At 46.0% G+C, this 17,738-nt stretch overlaps 1 protein-coding gene across 2 annotated transcripts in view; it reads right to left on the bottom strand.

Moving 5' to 3' along the window:
• Nucleotides 1-17,738, bottom strand: part of adkb (adenosine kinase b) — a 107,891-nt gene that overhangs the window by 59,573 nt on the left and 30,580 nt on the right. For both annotated transcript variants that reach the window (XM_056430225.1, XM_056430226.1), the window contains exons 5-6: nucleotides 3,886-4,058; nucleotides 1,781-1,889 (exon numbers count right to left, since the gene is read on the bottom strand). In XM_056430225.1, the coding sequence (XP_056286200.1) occupies nucleotides 1,781-1,889; nucleotides 3,886-4,058 (282 nt within the window). The remainder of the gene's footprint in view (nucleotides 1-1,780; nucleotides 1,890-3,885; nucleotides 4,059-17,738) is intronic.

Raw genomic sequence — 17,738 nt, 5'->3', positions numbered from 1 at the left:
CGTACACACCTGCGCGCCACTCGGTAATTACATTTATTTACAGATTAGAGTTTACAAGACTGCTTATGCCGCCCAGCAGTCGTTTCATAAAAAAATTTAAAAAGCACATTAATACGCAGCAGAGGTCGGCACCGTGAGAGAGAGAGAGAGAACGAGAGAGAGAGAGAGAATGAGAGAGAGAACGAGAGAGAGAGAACGAGAGAGAGAGAGAGAGAGAGAGAGAACGAGAGAGAGAGAGAGAGAGAGAGAGAACGAGAGAGAGAGAGAGAGAGAACGAGAGAGAACGAGAGAGAGAACGAGAGAGAGAGAGAACGAGAGAGAGAACGAGAGAGAGAGAACGAGAGAGAGAACGAGAGAGAGAGAACGAGAGAGAGAACGAGAGAGAGAGAGAGAGAGAGAACGAGAACGAGAGAGAGAGAGAGAGAGAGAGAGAGAGAGAGAGAACGAGAGAGAGAGAGAGAGAACGAGAGAACGAGAACGAGAGAGAGAGATAGAGAGAGAGACAATGTACAACCTGGCTGTAAATTGGGTAAATACATCTGAGTGCTCTGGACAAGGTTAATGGAGAGACGAGGCCTTCGTGATGGAGAGACGAGGCCTTCGTGAACACCGGTCTAGACACGCCACACTGTATTAAGTGGGAATAGCTGTGGCAGTGTATCTGACTAAGTACTTTAGAAGTGCGATTGGGACCCTAATAAAGCGAATGATCCCCCTGTTTTGACAAAGAGGCCCGGGGAGGGACGCTGAAAACGCCGTTTGAGATTCCAAGCACTGACAAACACCCATTTGTGGCCCTTCTATCCCCCTCAAATCCCACGGAAGCTTTTCCCTGGGCGCTAGACTGTCGGATGTGGGCAAAACCCAACTGCCAATTTGCAGAGGATGTGCCGTGTTTGCTAATGCGAAGCAGAGGCTAAAAATGAGACCACACAAACTCTGGAGGATGGATCGCCTCATCTGCTTTCTGGCACAAACACTGATGCTTTTTTTTGTTAAGGTGATGGGGGGGGGGGGGGGGGTTGTTTCTGCCACTGGGTGGCTAATTATGAAACCTCCATCATTATTGTACTCCAGTACACTCATGTTTAGAGGGCCTGTGGGCAACAGGGGGAGCATTGTGAATTTCACTTGGGACATTATGACAAGAGGTATGTTGACGACGAGGCAGTAATGCTGATTTATGCCGATAATGAACCGCTTAAAGACGTGGAATGCGGCGCAATTTCAGGGCTATCGTCTTGACTTGAGAGCAGAGAAAATGTTGATCTGCCAGAATTAAATGTAATCCCAAACAGTGAAACGTGAGCATGGCAGGCCATCCTACCCCAGAAGCTGTAAGTGAAGACATTACCTCAGTGGTGTGTGAATGTCTATAGGCACATCTGTCCTCCTCAATCTGTGTGTGTGTGTGTGTTTTGTCTGTAGGGGGAAGATTGTGTAAGGAGGGCGTAAAGCCGAATGAACTTGAATAATCAATTTTCACAGCACCTGTTGGCTTGTCTTCACGTAAAAAGATATGAATGAATGCATTACATGTAGAACAATTTCACCGTGTGCTGCAGCTTCGTGCACAAAGACCAGGGGGAAACCGGGAGAATGGATCCGTATTGTCTCAATAGGTAACATAGCTCATTTCACTCGACAAAGGATGAATGGGTATCCTGACAATGCAGAAGGAGCGCTGAGGCATTCCCTGAATAAAGCCTCTTAACATTGTGTCCTCCTCTGGCAATAGAGTTGGGGAACAGTTATTTTGAATGTAGAGGATCTCACTTACCGCAATATAATAAACCTTGGCTTTCTTCACCAGCTCCCAGTTGCTGTCCAGGTCCAGGTGTTTTTCCTTTTTGTAGCAGTTTGCCGCTGCCAGGTTAGCAACAAGGGACCTGCCGAGACAGACCCCATAAATCTTCCACCTCGCTTATCATGCATCTTCATTTTGTCTCAAAAACATCCCTAAAAACACTCTGGCCCCGGACTTTCCTTTGTTCTTTCACAATATAAAAGGATGATAATGTCTCAACCGAGTTGAAATGAAGGCATTTGGATATTTTTCCTTTCATTTTACGAATTAAAACAAGCAGAGGGATTTTCGAGGCGAACAAATTATTCATATTATCAAATCACCTAGAAAAGTGGTCCATTGTTAGCGAAGGTGAGAGACAACAGAACTGCATTACTAAATGAAGACTTGGGTTGAGTAGTAGGTGGTGGGAGTTGGAAGTGAGGCAGGTGGCTTTATTTAACATCTTAATGAGTCAGTCCTCGAGTCGCTTTATTCGCGGCCATCAAAGTGAGTGCACCGTTACTGCGTGGAAACTGTGAGCCGATCACGTGACAGGTGGGTGCTGCAACAGGTCCGTTCTCACGCCACGAGAAAGGGCTGCTCGCGGTGGGTAGCATCAAAGAGTAACAGCGTGCCGATTGGACCAGAGCGCGATGACGACTGGGACTATATGACAGCAGGATTAGGACTGCACTTGACCCGAGTAACGGCTCAAAGGTTAGAACCAGCGTGACAGAAGAAATCGGTGTCATTACCGAGGAAGTCCAACAGACATGAGCGAAGCACAGCGCTGTCAAAGAACTGGCGAGATCTAACGACACCATATCTTCAAAAGGTAAAACTGAAACACTACAATAAGATACATTGATACAACACACTCATTAAAAATAAATTAAAAACTATTTCAAATACTAACTAACCACTTGATTTGATACTGTAGGAAGCACTAAGGTCATCTGACAGACTTAAGCGAGGGTCAAACAAGTCACAGAAGAATATAAATCTTGCATAACAAAATGCACGGGTTAGCGACAACTTGATTCCTAACAGGAATTGATTGCGTATGTAAATTATTATAACAATCTAAAATGTTTAAATCGCAAAATAAACATAATTTGGTTACAAGTTGCAAAAATCACACGATAAGTCCTTTTGCGCAGCACAGAGAGCCTGGAGGGACCGACTCATTGGACATTTGATTGGAAATGTATGAACAGAATAAACCAAACGCCTTAAGTGTAATTAATCATAGATAAACGGATCGCTCCACAGATCTGAACTCGTATTGTCAGACTGAGCAGGGGAGGCAGATTTTCTTTTCTTTGAAGACCAGCACGAATCAAAGCCTGGGGACTGCGACATACTGGTTCCCAATCCTTCAAAGCCATCAACCTTCCAATCTGGCCCTGCCGGAGACCTTTCCTCTGGCCTCTTGAGCTGTCTGTTAAACACCTGTAAGAAATATTACAGAGCCCGTCTCCCTGAGCACGGCACCTGACCTTTTCAGGTGTCAGAGCCACATCAAACAAGCCCACTAAGACCGTTCAGAAGGGCCGGCTCCCGGGGCGGTCGGGGTCCAGCCGCTGCCTGACTGACAACTCGAGTAGCGGCGGATGAAGGGCTGCAGAGGAGGGGAGTGTTTGGAGAAGTAGGTTATTGATCCACACCTGGTCTATCATGAACTGGAGCCCTCACTGTTAGTGATATTTGTGTGCTGCCGCGCGCAGGGTTTGACCTCGGCTGTCTCCGATGGGCCGATGATGATGCTCGCGCGAGAGTCGCCAGAGATGCTAATGCCTCTTTTACAGCCGAGAAGGCTGACAGGTGAGGGCTGGGATAGCCCAGCCGTCTCTAACACATTGCTACTGTCAGCCTATAGATGGATGACAACCCACTGGGGCGGCAGAGACCGAGTGGGGGCCTGGAAAAACACACTCACGCTGTTCTTTTCCCTTTTGATGTGAGAGCTGAGCTATGATTCCAGCCCAGAGGAGTGAACTGCCAGCCCGAGGATGTAAAAAATGAAGCAGAATGGCGATTTGAAATCTGGGCTAAAGGATCATTTATTGGTCAGGGGTGACTGAAAGGTGGCTGACCTCTTGTCCCCGGTGATACAGGCCGCACAGGTCCCGGTCGGCTCCTCGTTTTGTTCGTAGTAATGCGCGTCGACGTGGACTTCCGCCGCTTTCTTCTTCAGAATCTCCCCGAACCGGTCGGAACCGATGCAGCCGAAGAAAGTAGCCACCTTTTGGGGTTTCTGGATCATCCACTAGGGAAGAGAAAACACAAACAGCAGTTACAGTGAGCTCAGTTTACAAAATATAAGTCTGTTTGAAGGGTCAAGTTCAGCGAAGGCAGATGGCATACAAACTGTAGCTTCACAGCAAACATACTGCCTGTGATATACGAGGGCTGCGAGCTGTCGTAAACAAGCCCAGACCAATTCCACTCCACATAGAAGCACTATTCTCATCCAAGCACTCCCTCTTCCATGTGTGCTAAAAACAGTCTCATCTCCGTATTTACACAAACCCCATAATTCAAGACTCCATCCTACTTATGCAAACACAGACTGTGTGTGTGTGTGTGTGTGTGTGTGTACCTGCTACCACAGGACACTCCCTGAAATGCTCGACTGCCATTTTTTGGTCTAGCTAGTCCTGATGCACTCAGTGACATTTACCTGATGAGAAGAGGAGGATGAGGAGGAGGAGGGGGGGGGGGGGTGCTGCTCAAATTCTACAGCGCTCAGGTTTAACCTCCAAAGATTTATTGACGTACAGTACGTGCTGCTGTTTGCTCATTTTATTGCAGCCTCCTGTTTTGTTGCTGACGGGGCCCCCTTGTGAATGAGATGTTGCTGCTTTTGGGGATGACCTGTATATGTGTGAAATTAATCATTTCACACAACCAAATAGCATCTCGGTGGGGGAAGAAAAATGCATTTTCATCACCCATTCAGAGATGCTCTCCCCTGTTATGTTGCGATTCCCCCCTCTGGTCTATAACTAGTTCAGATGGAAACAAATTAACAATCAAATAAAGCAACAACAAAAAATGTACGGAGATGTACTTTAAGCAAGGGTCAGGTGTATTTTCAAACATAGCGGATCTTGTGGCTTTTACCTGGTAACTAAATCAGTCTGCAATATCCATTCACCCCATCAGAATTTCCGATGGCCAAAGATAATCAAATTAATAATAATCTTCAAATTGCTTGTTTTCCGCAAAAATATTAAAACTGATATCAAACACATACGACCGGTATTTAGTTCACCAGTAGCTGCAATCAGCAAAAGTTTTATATTTCCCCCCAGATACATGGCAAACTACGTGACACAGACCGTATATAAGAAGTGGACGTCAACCATCGGTTTGTAAACTGCCGTTATGAAGTCTTGAGTTTGTTGATTTTGCCGTCGCCATCTTGGATTATCTTGACTTGTTACGGAAGTCACCACATTTGGAAAGCGGAGGATTGATGTAGAGACGGGGAGCCCAGCTGTCAATCACAGTAAGCCCGCCCTCAAGCATCCTCTGTTTTATGGTCTATCGACTCTAAATGGGAACATCGTTTACTAAATGAACATCCTGCTGTATTGAAGAAGACTTGGAACGAGCGACTGAGACCATAAACTCCAGTTTACAACGTTTAGAAATAAATCAAGTGAGAAGTAGGGTCATTTTCTCATAGACTTCCAGACAATCTGACTTCTTTTTTTTTGCAACCGGAAGAGTCGCCCCCTGCTGGCCAGTCGAGAGAATGCAAGTTTCCGCATTAGCTTCACTCTGCAGGAACCGGAAGTTGCCGCTTTGAGTGATAATCAAAATAATAGTCGATTGATTTTCGGTGTTATTATCAGCACCGGTGTCGACAAAATAAAAAAGTTATAATGCGACATATAAATGCTGAATTTTGGCACAGGAGTCTAGGCTCAGTCATATAGCCCCCCCCCCCCCCCCACATGTCTAGAATACACAAACACGCACACACAAATCCACAGCAAAAGCCCACAGAAGCAAGCTCTTCCTCCCTAACCTCTTGCTGCAGGCGCCTCACACTTATCAAGGTCACTGGCTCGGGTACACGTCAAGTCCGATCTGATTTTCTCTTCGCCGTGATGAGCTCCGAATCCAAGGTTAGGAGCTGCGGGCTGTAAATAATGACAGCGCGGCCCCTCCATTTGCAAGCCTCTCAGGTGGGAACAGAGAGGGCCACTCAGGGGCCCCCGTCCCTCTGATGACAGCATGGTGAATCACAGTGGAACGATCGACCTCGCAACCACAACCCCCACCCCCATTCCTCCTTCTCCACCTCCATCTGAACTCTCCTATCTCCTCTCTCTCCCTGTCTCCCTGACCGTCGGCTGTACTCTCACTGCCAGCTCAGCTTGTCATTTTACAGGGTCATTAACAGACACACATACACACTAACATGTGCATGAGTACACAGTGCACCCACGCAGGGAAAAGGCTGACACACACACACACACATATATGCACACACATGCAGACAGAGAAATCCTCTTTAGTGCCACAGCATCAAAACTCCCTCCCTTCCTAAAAACACCCCTGCTTTTGCCAGAAGCTGCTCTCCTACTGCAATAAACACAAAGCAGCAATAGATAAGAAGAAAATGTCTTCATTATGAGCACGTAAAAAAAAAAATTACTTGCAGGTTTCCCCCCCTCCCCTCTTCTTGCACAGGAGCAGGGAGTTATATCAATTCGTTTCCATCCCTGGAACCCTGCAGACAATCCCTCTCCATGCCCAGATTAAGTGAGATAATACCTCCATTATGACAAAAGCGCTATTCGCGGGGTCGCCGAGAGGTCAACCAACCCTGCGCTGGGTATTCATGCTTAGTCACATCCCAATTATACCGCAGTGGCAGAAGCAGAAATTGGCAAATGTACATCAAGGCGCTTCATTACTGAGGGCCGCTCCAGTGAAATTAAGCAGCAGATGAGACTTGCCCCCAGGCTGCATGTGTGTGTGTGTGAGAAAGGAGAGAGAGAGAGAGAGATAGAGGAGAAGGTGAAAGGGAAGCTAGAGATGCTGGGAGCTTGTATCTTGCACAGCAGCTCATGTGTATTTACTTAACTAGGGAGAACCGTGGTCCCCAAAGAGTAATAAGTTCCCATGATGCACCACAGCGACAGATCTCGAGGTGCGTTTAGATACGAATGGGAAACCTAAGACAAACAATCGAGAACAATATCCCTAAAAAGCAGGGGGTAAGACGCTGCGAAGGCGTACTCGCTACAGGCAAAGTTAGAAGTATACATGATGCTCAGTGGAGAATAAGTCTGGTGTCTCTTTCGGTTTGGCTTCCATAATCTCACCCTCCCACCCATGCAACCACCCGCCTGCCCAACACTCACCCTGGGGCCCCCGGATAGCTATTAATTATGACATCTCATGGTTGCAAGGAGCCTCCACTTGGGGAGTTGACCTCGGCCTCCTCCTCAGCATCCAGCAGCTGCCACTCTTCACTACGGAGGCAGACGCTTCGCGTGGCAGCTTCCAGGAGGGCAATTACACCGCCCAGATGAGATGAGGCGGCTGAACGTTTGGGACTCGAGCGCTCAGACCGCCATTAGCACTATAAGCTATTACATTCCCCTCCTCTTCTTCTTTTTGTTGTTGTTGTTGCTCCCCTGCCTTCTTCCGTCTCCACTTGCTGCTGTATATTGATGAAGTGGTAATGGGACCTCTAGTTAGATATTCCTCCTGTAAAAACATCGCCTTGTTTCTAGTCTCCCCCAGGGGTCAATGTATTCTCCCAGAGCTGCCGGGAATCATTTCTGCTCTATTAATGATGCAATTCCGATGTACTTCAGATCTACTGAAGGCGCTGCACGGTGGGCGTGATGGATGACACTGTGGCGCCTTCTGCACATCACCGGGACGCCGGTGGGTCGTCACTCCACTTTCCCGCCCTCCCACACTCAGCTTAGTTCTTCCTGAAAACAAGGACAGGGGTGAAGTCTCCGTTCTCAGAGTCACCAGTGGGGTCCTCTAGCGAAGAACATGTCCGTGCCTAATGATGGTCACATTAATTATAAGGCTTATCGGCCCAGCAAAAGTTATATAGGGCTATTCATAGAGGCCTAAAATCAGCTGAGAGCGAGGGTGCTGCCGTAACCGCCTCCTCTCGCCGTCTTTTAGCGCCAGAGGTGGAGGCTGAAATCCTTGTTTCTTTTTTTACTGTGCAGCTAAAACAACGAGCAAACATCTGTCCATCAGGTTGTGTCATTGCGAGTGCTTTTATACAAAGCACGGCGGAGCAGAGGGCCCTCACGACAAGCGCTGACATTGACGAGGTCTGGCAGCTTCCATTAAATCACTCTTGCCTGTAAAGTGCAGGGCATCCAAGCAACCGGCCGAGGATTTTTCACTCAATCAGGTAACACACAAGCCCCCCCCCCACCCCCCCCCCCACACACACACACAATACTCCCTGTCCTCTCAGGGGCTGGAGCCTTCTGGTCAATAACTCCAATCAGTTCAATTTCATGCACAGTTAGCCGTGTTGGGGTTCTAGGGCACTGCTTCGCGTCAGGGTTGCATATGTTGTTGTCGCTGTTGTTGTTTTTTTCTTACATTTTTTTTTTCTTCCCTGGGAGGGTTGATAAGTGGGGCGGGGGACTGTTTAAAAGTGGAGACTAGCCAGGGCTAGCATGCCTGTTTTAAAGCTCCCTCACCACAGTGGGCTCCCTGCCAAGCCATTAAAAGTATCCGTGCTCTGCTTCAGTGACACAGCGAAAAGAAAAGAGAGCGGGCGAGAGGGAGAGCTGTAAATGATCAACACGATAATGAGCTGATTATCAGTCAAAGGCATGGATAAGCTCCCTCTCCAGTAATTTCCTTTCAGATCAGTCAACCACATTCTCCTCTCTGCAATCAACACTCAGAGGGGAGGCAGGAGGCATCGCGTGTAGCCCGACGGGAATAAGGCCCAATATCAGTTTCAAAATATCTATAGATCTGCGTTGTCAGTGCGTGGCTCGTCCATCGCTGACACACCAGCATGATGGGGAGGCTCGCGTATCACGACTCAAGTCTCCTTTTCGTAAGTGTTGTTTACCAGCTTTGGGCTCTGGCTGCTGTACAACATCAAGAGGACTGATGCTCTAATAAGGTTCACATGTGCTGTGCAATCTGCAAGTATTTGGACATGACTAATTACCTTCGCATTGAAAATGCCGGAAGGTTATGTTTTGATCGCCGTGTATTTATTTATTTATTTATTTGTATGCGTGTTATTCGCAAATCTCAAAAAGTATTGAACCGAATCGCATGATATTTGGTGGGATGATTGTTTATTATCCGGGGACCAGTTGATTAGATTTTGGGATCGATCGGGTCAAAGGTCAAAGGTCATGAACAGGTCAAAATCTTTCGCAGAACTCAAAAAGTATTTAACCGAATCGCATGAAATTTGGTGGGATGATTGTTTATTATCCGGGGACCAGTTGATTAGTTATCAAGCTCCTCTTTTATGGAACCAGCTTCAGCTTTTCCACGGAGGCAGACACAGACCACAGTAGAGACTCGTTTAAAGAAGACCTAAGACTTTCCTTTAGAAGTTAGGGCTGTTCTGGTTGAATCAGGTTTGCTATGCTCTTATTGGCTAGGCTTATGGGGGCGCGCTTTAGGATGCGGGGGGACTTAGGATGCTTTCTCTTTCTATCTCTTTTTCATCTCTCAATTTCAATCTACCATCTCTCTCTCACAACTTCTCGAACTCCTTTTACTTTTTGCTTTTGACGGTCATCGGACCCTATGAGATGGACAGTATACAATCTGCCTCTCTATCTGCCTGATGGTCTGGGTCTGCCTGCCTTCTCCTACGCCACTGTCCTGTTGAGACTCCTCCTCCTCCTCCCACCTCCCTGCCTGATGATCGGAGGTGTCTCCATCGTGGAATATGCCTACTATGAACTATTCATACACTCTGTCACATTCATTGAATGTGTTTTAACTTTCTGTCCCTTCTGTCCAATTCAGTGCATATATTCATCATCTCCTGGAGGGATCTCCTCCTCTGCTCTCCTCTCCCTTTCCTTTTTCCCCCCCCCCCCCCCTGAAGGTTTTTTTTTTTGGTCCTGGTCCGGTTTGAGGGGGGGATGTCTATGTGTGTTACAGATTGTAAACTCCGAGACAAATTTGTAATTTGTGAAATTGGGCTATACAAATAAACTGAATTGAATTGAATTGATTAGATTTTGGGATCGATCGGGTCAAAGGTCAAAGGTCATGAACAGGTCAAAATCTTTCGCAGAACTCAAAAAGTATTGAACCGAATCGCATGAAATTTGGTGGGATGATTGTTTATTATCCGGGGACCAGTTGATTAGATTTTGGGATTGATCGGGTCAAAGGTCAAGGTCATGGAAAGGTCAAACTCTTTTTTTACCATAGCACGATACATTTTTGTCCAATTGGCATGCAACTAATGCCAAAATGTTCATAATTCAATGCCCAATCTTGTGATATGCGAAGGTATGCGCTCTACCGAGTGCCCATTCTAGTTTCCTATTGTTTTGGCTCCAGATTTAAAATGGAACGGTGGTTAAATGGCTGAAACTCAGCTTTTTATGTTTAACTTTCGGAAATCTTCTTAATAGAAATCAGTTTCATTTGAATGAAGCGCTTGTGTTGCACTGGCAGGTGACCGAGAGGACCGGCCTCTAGAATCAGAGTTGATCTATTCTCGACATCCCCTTGGTTTACACTTTGATCCTTCACTGTGCTATCCCACCACAAGCACACATTTCTAAGGGAATTAAACCATTTTATAGAACCTTTAAAAATTTGTTTAATTTACATTCATACCGTGTGAACAATCGTGATTTGTGCCAGTGCAACCAGATGAAGACGGGGATACATTTCCTCATTAGTTCGTTATTTTGCATGAAAATATTGTGCAAATGCAAATCAATTTGGGTTGCCATCAACTACTGTTATGCAAATAGACCACAACATGATTACAAAATTAATCAAGGAGCAGCAACTTTGATAATGGCTTTTCATTGCTGATTCCCGCTTAAGATGGCATTTATGTTATGCACGTGATCCATGTATAGTGCGTCGCATTTTTAATCAGCCACTGGGGATAAAGAGGGGAGTTGACGTGTAACGCGTAAGGTTCACAGCACCTCGTGAAGGCCTGTACTGTAAGAGGAAGTGACAACGACGTGCATGTGGTTTGTCTGCAAGAGAAGAAGCAGAACCGCATCATTGAGAAATGAAAGCATTTTATTCCTTTATTAGATACTTGACAGCTGTGGAGAAAGCTGTGAAATGTCTCCAGCCAAACACACACTGGGGACGTTGTGTTCATGGTCAGCGCATTACATCTCTTGACCACCAGGGCATCCCTCAAATCCTTCAAAGGAACTTTTTTTTTTAATCCACAAATGAAAAAAATAATACTATTTCTTGGGTTGCGTGACTTTCTGAATTTATTTTGATCCTCGATTTGAAAAATGTGCACGCAAAAAAAAAATAGGTACAATGTGCAAGAGTACAGAGCCAACACCATATAAAATGATAGTGTAGAGGGTATCAGCCATGTTTTAAACTCAGTAAATACAACTGAGAGGATGCTACAAGTGAGAAGGAAAACCCCTGTCTGACCAGACTAGACACTGGTACACTACCCCGAGGGAGGAGGGGCATTAGACACCACAAAACACCCAAACAAAAGGCAGGCAGCTTGCATGTCCGCATACATGTGTCCCACAGGAGGGGCGGCGGGCGGGGAGGTGACAGCTCCCAGGAACAGCCCCCGATGATAAGCATCAAACTCGATAACGCGCCGACACACTCCATAGGTTCTGATGTTAAACACGACAAGAATGTCCCGGCAGTATCTGTGCGCCCTCTTCAGAGAGCTATCAAAGGGCAAGTTCAGTGAGCACACAAAATAAACCTACACACACACACACAGCAGCAGCATCTTCACACTGTGTAGGAATCAGGGATGTGTCGCCGTCCCCAGGCAGCAAGTTTATCTAAAAAGGAAATACCTGAATTTTTTCCCCTCTTTTTGGCTCTTTTTCATTCCCTGCCTCCCTTGTTAAACACACAACCTTGATTTTGTTTCTGTTGCCCCGGAGGGGTGAATTATTTACAGGATAAACAAGTTGATGTTGTTTCAGTCAGTCGGAGCCAAACTCCCCTATCGCAGCAGCAAAGAGGCAGATGGGTTTACCTGGCAGGCAGGAGGGGCTGAGCTCGGATCCAGAAGCCGGGGAGCAGCTTCACAATGGCAGGTTTCACAGTGATACCTTTGTAAGGAGGGAGAGGGGGGGGAGGTGGAATGCCTCTACACCAGATTTATGGGCTGGGAGTCCCAGACTGCCGGGTTGTCCTATTTATCTGAGACAATGGCGGCTATAAAAGCACATGAGCTCTCTTGCTGAGGGTGTCCACGGAGTGAGGATGGGGGGGGGGGGGGGTTATTAAGTGACCATAAAGTGGCGTGTGTGTGTTTGTGGAGGTTATTGCCATACAAGGTTCTGGCAGAGAGATGATGAGGGACCTTTGCAGCTAGAGCCTATAATCCTGTCTGCGGCCCACGGGCTCCAGCTGGTGGGAGTGCAGCTGTGCTCGGCCCCTGCACAGGTGAATCAGTTCTGCCCCCCCTCCAACAACTCCCCTGTTTGCAGTGTGGCGGCTTTGCACGGTGCTTTGATCTCACGGAGGTGGCAGTGGCAGTGCCCCCCCCTTCAGATACGGTGACAGTGCGGGTGATCCGTGTTTCCGAAGAGATTTTCTTTTCTTACATACGGCAAATGACAGCCCCGGTTGAGGGCTTAGCACCGGTCAAACCCGAGTAAATTCAAAGCGGCAGTGCGGAAAATTCACCTCAAAACATTAGCTGCTGGGAGGAAGTGCTCTCTAATGAGTGCTATGGCTGCATCTTGTGACATCATATACCATCAGCCAAATGAATGATCAACATCATTTCAACAAAGCACATCCATCCCAGACACTGTAAACCCTAATATCTCCGTGTATCCTTCGTCGGATCCTTGACACACCAGTAATGTGGACCTATAGAAAGTAGGTTCCTAATCATAAGCTTAAAACTGCCAGAAATGATGTCAATGGTGATCGTGTTGCATCATTTCAGAGGAGATTTCAAGGAAAGTGGGCGAGCGGCAGCATGCACTTCGTTGCCATCCGTCAGAAACAAGCAGACAAAACATCTGTGCTCCCACTTTGACCTCTGACCCCATCCGCATTCGCCGCAAACCGATTCGCTTTGAACACACTGGTTTACTTTGACAGGGACACAATGGGAGGATACGATTCGGCCCTTGGCGCAGATCGAAAAGAAAAAAACATTCCTGACGTCTTTATGCACCGTATCAAGACCCACTTATCATATTACACATGCCTTTGTGTCCTTTTCTGCAGGCAAAGAGGTTTCTCTTCATGTTACCAGCTGGAAATATCAGTGATGGGCTTCTCCGCTTACTAAGCTCGCAGTGGGACAGGCGGTTTGTGCGCAGATTCTGTGGCCGGCTGGCTGCACAGGTAAGCAGAAAATAGCTCCGAGCTCCGGCCTGACCTTGAGAAGGAAGCCATTCAATCAGCGAGCTTGCCGCAGTAAAAGCCCGATCATTGCAGTAATAGACTGAATCTTCCTCAGTGCCCAGATCATGGACAATGCACGGGTGGCTTCCCCTCCTGCTCGGGCGAGTGAAAGGGGCAATTTATTCGATAAATTAAACACAGAAAATAAGCCACGATGAAAGAAACACTGCTGCTGGGCGGGTAAAGATTGAACTTGCGTGGCAGTCTGCGCGCCTAATTTAATTTCCAGTTTATAGACTTAACAGAATTGGATGACGGCAATTGACAAAACAGTTAAAATGCAAGACTGAACAGACTGTGCTCGTGTTCCCGTTTGCCAAGAACCAACGTCAGAGGTGGAGCGAGTGTGCAGCGCGCTCCTCATCCACACCCATCATCCATCTGGAAGCAGACAGAGTCAACGTAATGAGGAGGAGATTTAAGAACAGTTGCCCGCTCTGAACTTTGAGGTCGTGCCATCAAATTCCACCGTATCAACCGGCAGCGTAAACAAGTTGTGTTATTCTTCATACGGCTTGCAGACAGAGGGAGAGGGGGGGGGGGGGAACACGCCGCAACCGCCATGACGACTGGCTGCTGCAGAGCATCGTGACAAACGACGGCGGAAAACTTGGGATTTATTGCTCTGATAACCTTCCAGATTCCTTCGGCTGCTGCTGTATGCCAGACGACTCTGACAGAGTTATGCATCGTTAATCCCCATGAACACTGCCAGTGATAAATAATGCCCGGCGTCCCTATGAAAAACAAGGCAGTTATTACAAAACCATAAAGAGTGGTATTCGTATCATCACTTCAAGCAGATAGCGATAATACAAAGACACAACGTTTCAAGGATTCAAAAGCACACTCGCGGTGAGCTGTGTGTTTCCGCTCTCCTCCATACGCTGTTGGAAGAAGAGCTGGCAATAAATAACAGCGCTCGAGCAGAGTAAATCAACCATCTTTATATCGGTGCCGTACGGCTCGCAACGCGGAGCAGACAGCCGAGTTATCATTTAGTACATACACTACCGTTCAAAAGTTTGGGGTCATCCAGACAATTTCGTGTCGTCCATGAAGACTCACTTTTATTTATCAAATGAATTGAAAATTGAATAGAACATATAGTCAAGACATTGACAAGGTTAGAAATAATGATTAATATTTGAAGTATTAATTTTGTTCTTCAAACCTCAAGCTCAAAGGAAGGCCAGTTGTATAGCTTATATCACCAGCATAACTGTTTTCAGCTGTGCTAGCATAATTGCACAAGGGTTTTCTAATCAGACATTAGTCTTCTAAGGCGATGATCAAACACAATGTACCATTAGAACACTGGAGTGATAGTTGATGGAAATGGGCCTCTATACACCTCTGGAGATATTTCATTAGAAACCAGACATTTCCACCTAGAATAGTCATTTACCACATTAACAATGTATAGTGTGTATTTTTGATTAATGTTATCTTTATTGAAAAAACAGTGCTTTTCTTTGAAAAATAAAGACATTTCTAAGTGACCCCAAACTTTTGAACGGTAGTGTATATTAAACCGAGAAAAGTAATGACTAGGCTCCATCTTTGCAATCACGACGAGAAGTAGAAGCAGAAAGCAGGTAATCAGCGAGCGCACGTCAGAAAATATAATGCGTCTCGCGACCTGTTGCTCGGCGTTCCCAACAAAGAGCAGCTTATTGCCCTCATTTGATAATTTCTCAAGGCTCAGACTTTAAACCAGTCCAATAATCACAGCAATACTATATCCTCTACAGGTGTAACTTCTTGGAGAAAGGAGAAGGAGCTCCGTTTGATACAGAGATGTGTCCAGCACCAGATGCTGTGGGGCCCCCTCTTGTGAGAAGCCGGGCGAAGATCACTTACTTTCCTATTGAGAGTTGGAACATAAATTCAAACCCCGCTATAAATCAAATATAAATGTTCAGCTCGCCTCACTTTCTTGAGAACGGCTGCAATAACAATGTCATTCGACTCTGGCCTGGTTGCCATTAATGCTCTGGATTCCGACCACGCTAATGATTTGGTGCTGCATCCTGTGCGTTTTACAAACCCCGCCGAAAAAGAAGGGAAATATCACTGACCCATTTAACGCATTGCAGGTTAAGAGAAGAAAATAAGGTCTGTGGCAGATGCTCTTTACATTTCCAAACTCTCTCGAAATGGATTCTCCTTGCCAGATACAACACCCCGCGTGCCAATAATGTTAATATGCCGAAACTCTGCGGCTGCAACTTTCACATTTCTAGACACAAACGTCACCGAGCCAGAAAAGAGGACAATGCGCTCCAGTTAAATCTAACTTGAGTGAAAAATGTGACTTCTATTTAGATATTGTTCCATGTGCCAACAAGCGTCTCTCTCTGCCAGAAACAAAACCAAATTTGATCTCATTCATTATATTTTCTCCTTGAAATCACAGTCTCATAATAATCTTTAAAAACCGATCGGCGGCCAACACTGGCTCACCTCACTCCCATCCCACACTGAACATGTACTGGAATGGTCGCATACACCACCATCTGAGCAATCTCAATAACCCAAATATATACAGTCTAGTATCTGAATCCAATTCATCCTGTGTTCTTTTCACACATTGTAAACAGACTACCGGTGAAACCATAACCCCAAAGTGGAGCGGATTCCGGCCACAGAGACTGTGAGAGGGAGCCATTCCGGGTGAAGCACACTTTACTTTTCAAGCAAAAAGAAAACCAATTCCGGTGCAGCACCTGCACCATCCTGCCCTGTTGGCGGAGCAGATTCAATGAGTTTTCAGCCAACACTACAAGGCTGCATGCCTGTAAGAATCTGCACCGACAGAAGGCTTTTAGAGAAGAACCAAGGTCACCGCTACAATAACACAGCACAGAGTATCCGCTCAGAGCCAGGGGGGGAGTGCTGTGTCTCTCTCACACCCTTGAAAAGGAAACCAATGAGTGCAGAAGGATACCAAGTTCAATAAACTTAACTTCTCTATATAACCTCTGCAGGAAAACGACAGAAGCGCGAGGCTAACAGGCTGTGCTCGCTCTTATGGTTTCATTCACTTCATTGTAAACCAACTGTGTGGATAAGAAAATCTCCATCATTGCAACATCAATTATGTCTCAAGGCTAACGGTCGGGGCTTCCAATCTAAACATCGTGGATATAGTGCGGATGTAATAATGGCATAAGCTAATACCAGAGTCTTCCAGGGTAAATGTATCGTCACAGCTGCAAGAAAACTGATTTAAAAGGACAGACGTTGACCTGAAGTTGTATATTGAGTGACCCTGAAAAGGCGCTGCAATATACATTGCAATTCAATTCAATACAACAATACAAAATAAAACAGTGAGATGTTAAGTTTCAATCATCTGTTTTTGGGGCAGAAGTTTTTTTAATTTATTTTTTTACTCTGAGATAGCAAGATATCTTAAAATCTGGTTTCTAGTTCTCAATTAAATTTGGTGAAAAGTTGGGCGGTGAGCCATGAGAACAAATGATCAGTGTCTGGTGCCCATCCAGGAACATATTAATGGACTTCTTAAAGGCTTATAAGGCTGGTGTTATTCTAAGTTTTTTGTTTTGTCAAAAATGAATTGAAAAGAACAAAACCAACAATGCGTTAGTCCGTCTCCCAACGGATCGTAATATAAACTTGAATTAAAAGAAAATTATTTTAGTGCCAGTCGCTTCCTAACAGCCGAGCGCTGTAGATTTTAGGAAATGTTTAGCAAAAACCTATACAACCAGAGGAGTCGCCCCCTGGTGGTCAGGGGAGAGAATGCAACGTTAACACATGAAGCATAGACTTTGATACAACCAGAGGAGTCGCCCCCTGGTGGTCAGGGGAGAGAATGCAACGTTAACACATGAATGAAGCATAGCCTTCTATACAACCAGAGGAGTCGCCCCCTGGTGGTCAGGAGAGAGAATGCAGCTTTAACACATGAATGAAGCATAGCCTTCTATACAACCAGAGGAGTCGCCCCCTGGTGGTCAGGAGAGAGAATGCAGCTTTAACACATGAATGAAGCATAGACTTCTATACAACCAGAGGAGTCGCTGAAAGAGAATGCAGCGTATTTGTTGGGTACGACTTTCTGCAGCAAATCAATATGCATTCGGTGCTCAAGTGTTTGTGGGACTGACTCAAAATGGACTACAGCACATCATTGGTTAATAGGTTGTTGGACTACAATGGAGGCACATACCAGACTTTGGATACACAGACAATCCTAATTAGTACTTGCTGGTGTTTATATTTTCATGGGATTTGTGGACAATAAGAAAGAAAATAGAGAGCATCGCCAGATTTACTGGTTAATAATTCAAGACAGAACTTTGTGGCT

Source organism: Pseudoliparis swirei, chromosome 13 (assembly GCF_029220125.1).
Source record: "Pseudoliparis swirei isolate HS2019 ecotype Mariana Trench chromosome 13, NWPU_hadal_v1, whole genome shotgun sequence".
NCBI classification, from domain to species: Eukaryota; Metazoa; Chordata; class Actinopteri; order Perciformes; family Liparidae; genus Pseudoliparis; species Pseudoliparis swirei.
The sequence above is the reverse complement of the archived record's forward strand: the minus strand, read 5'-3'. Positions and strand labels throughout refer to the sequence as shown.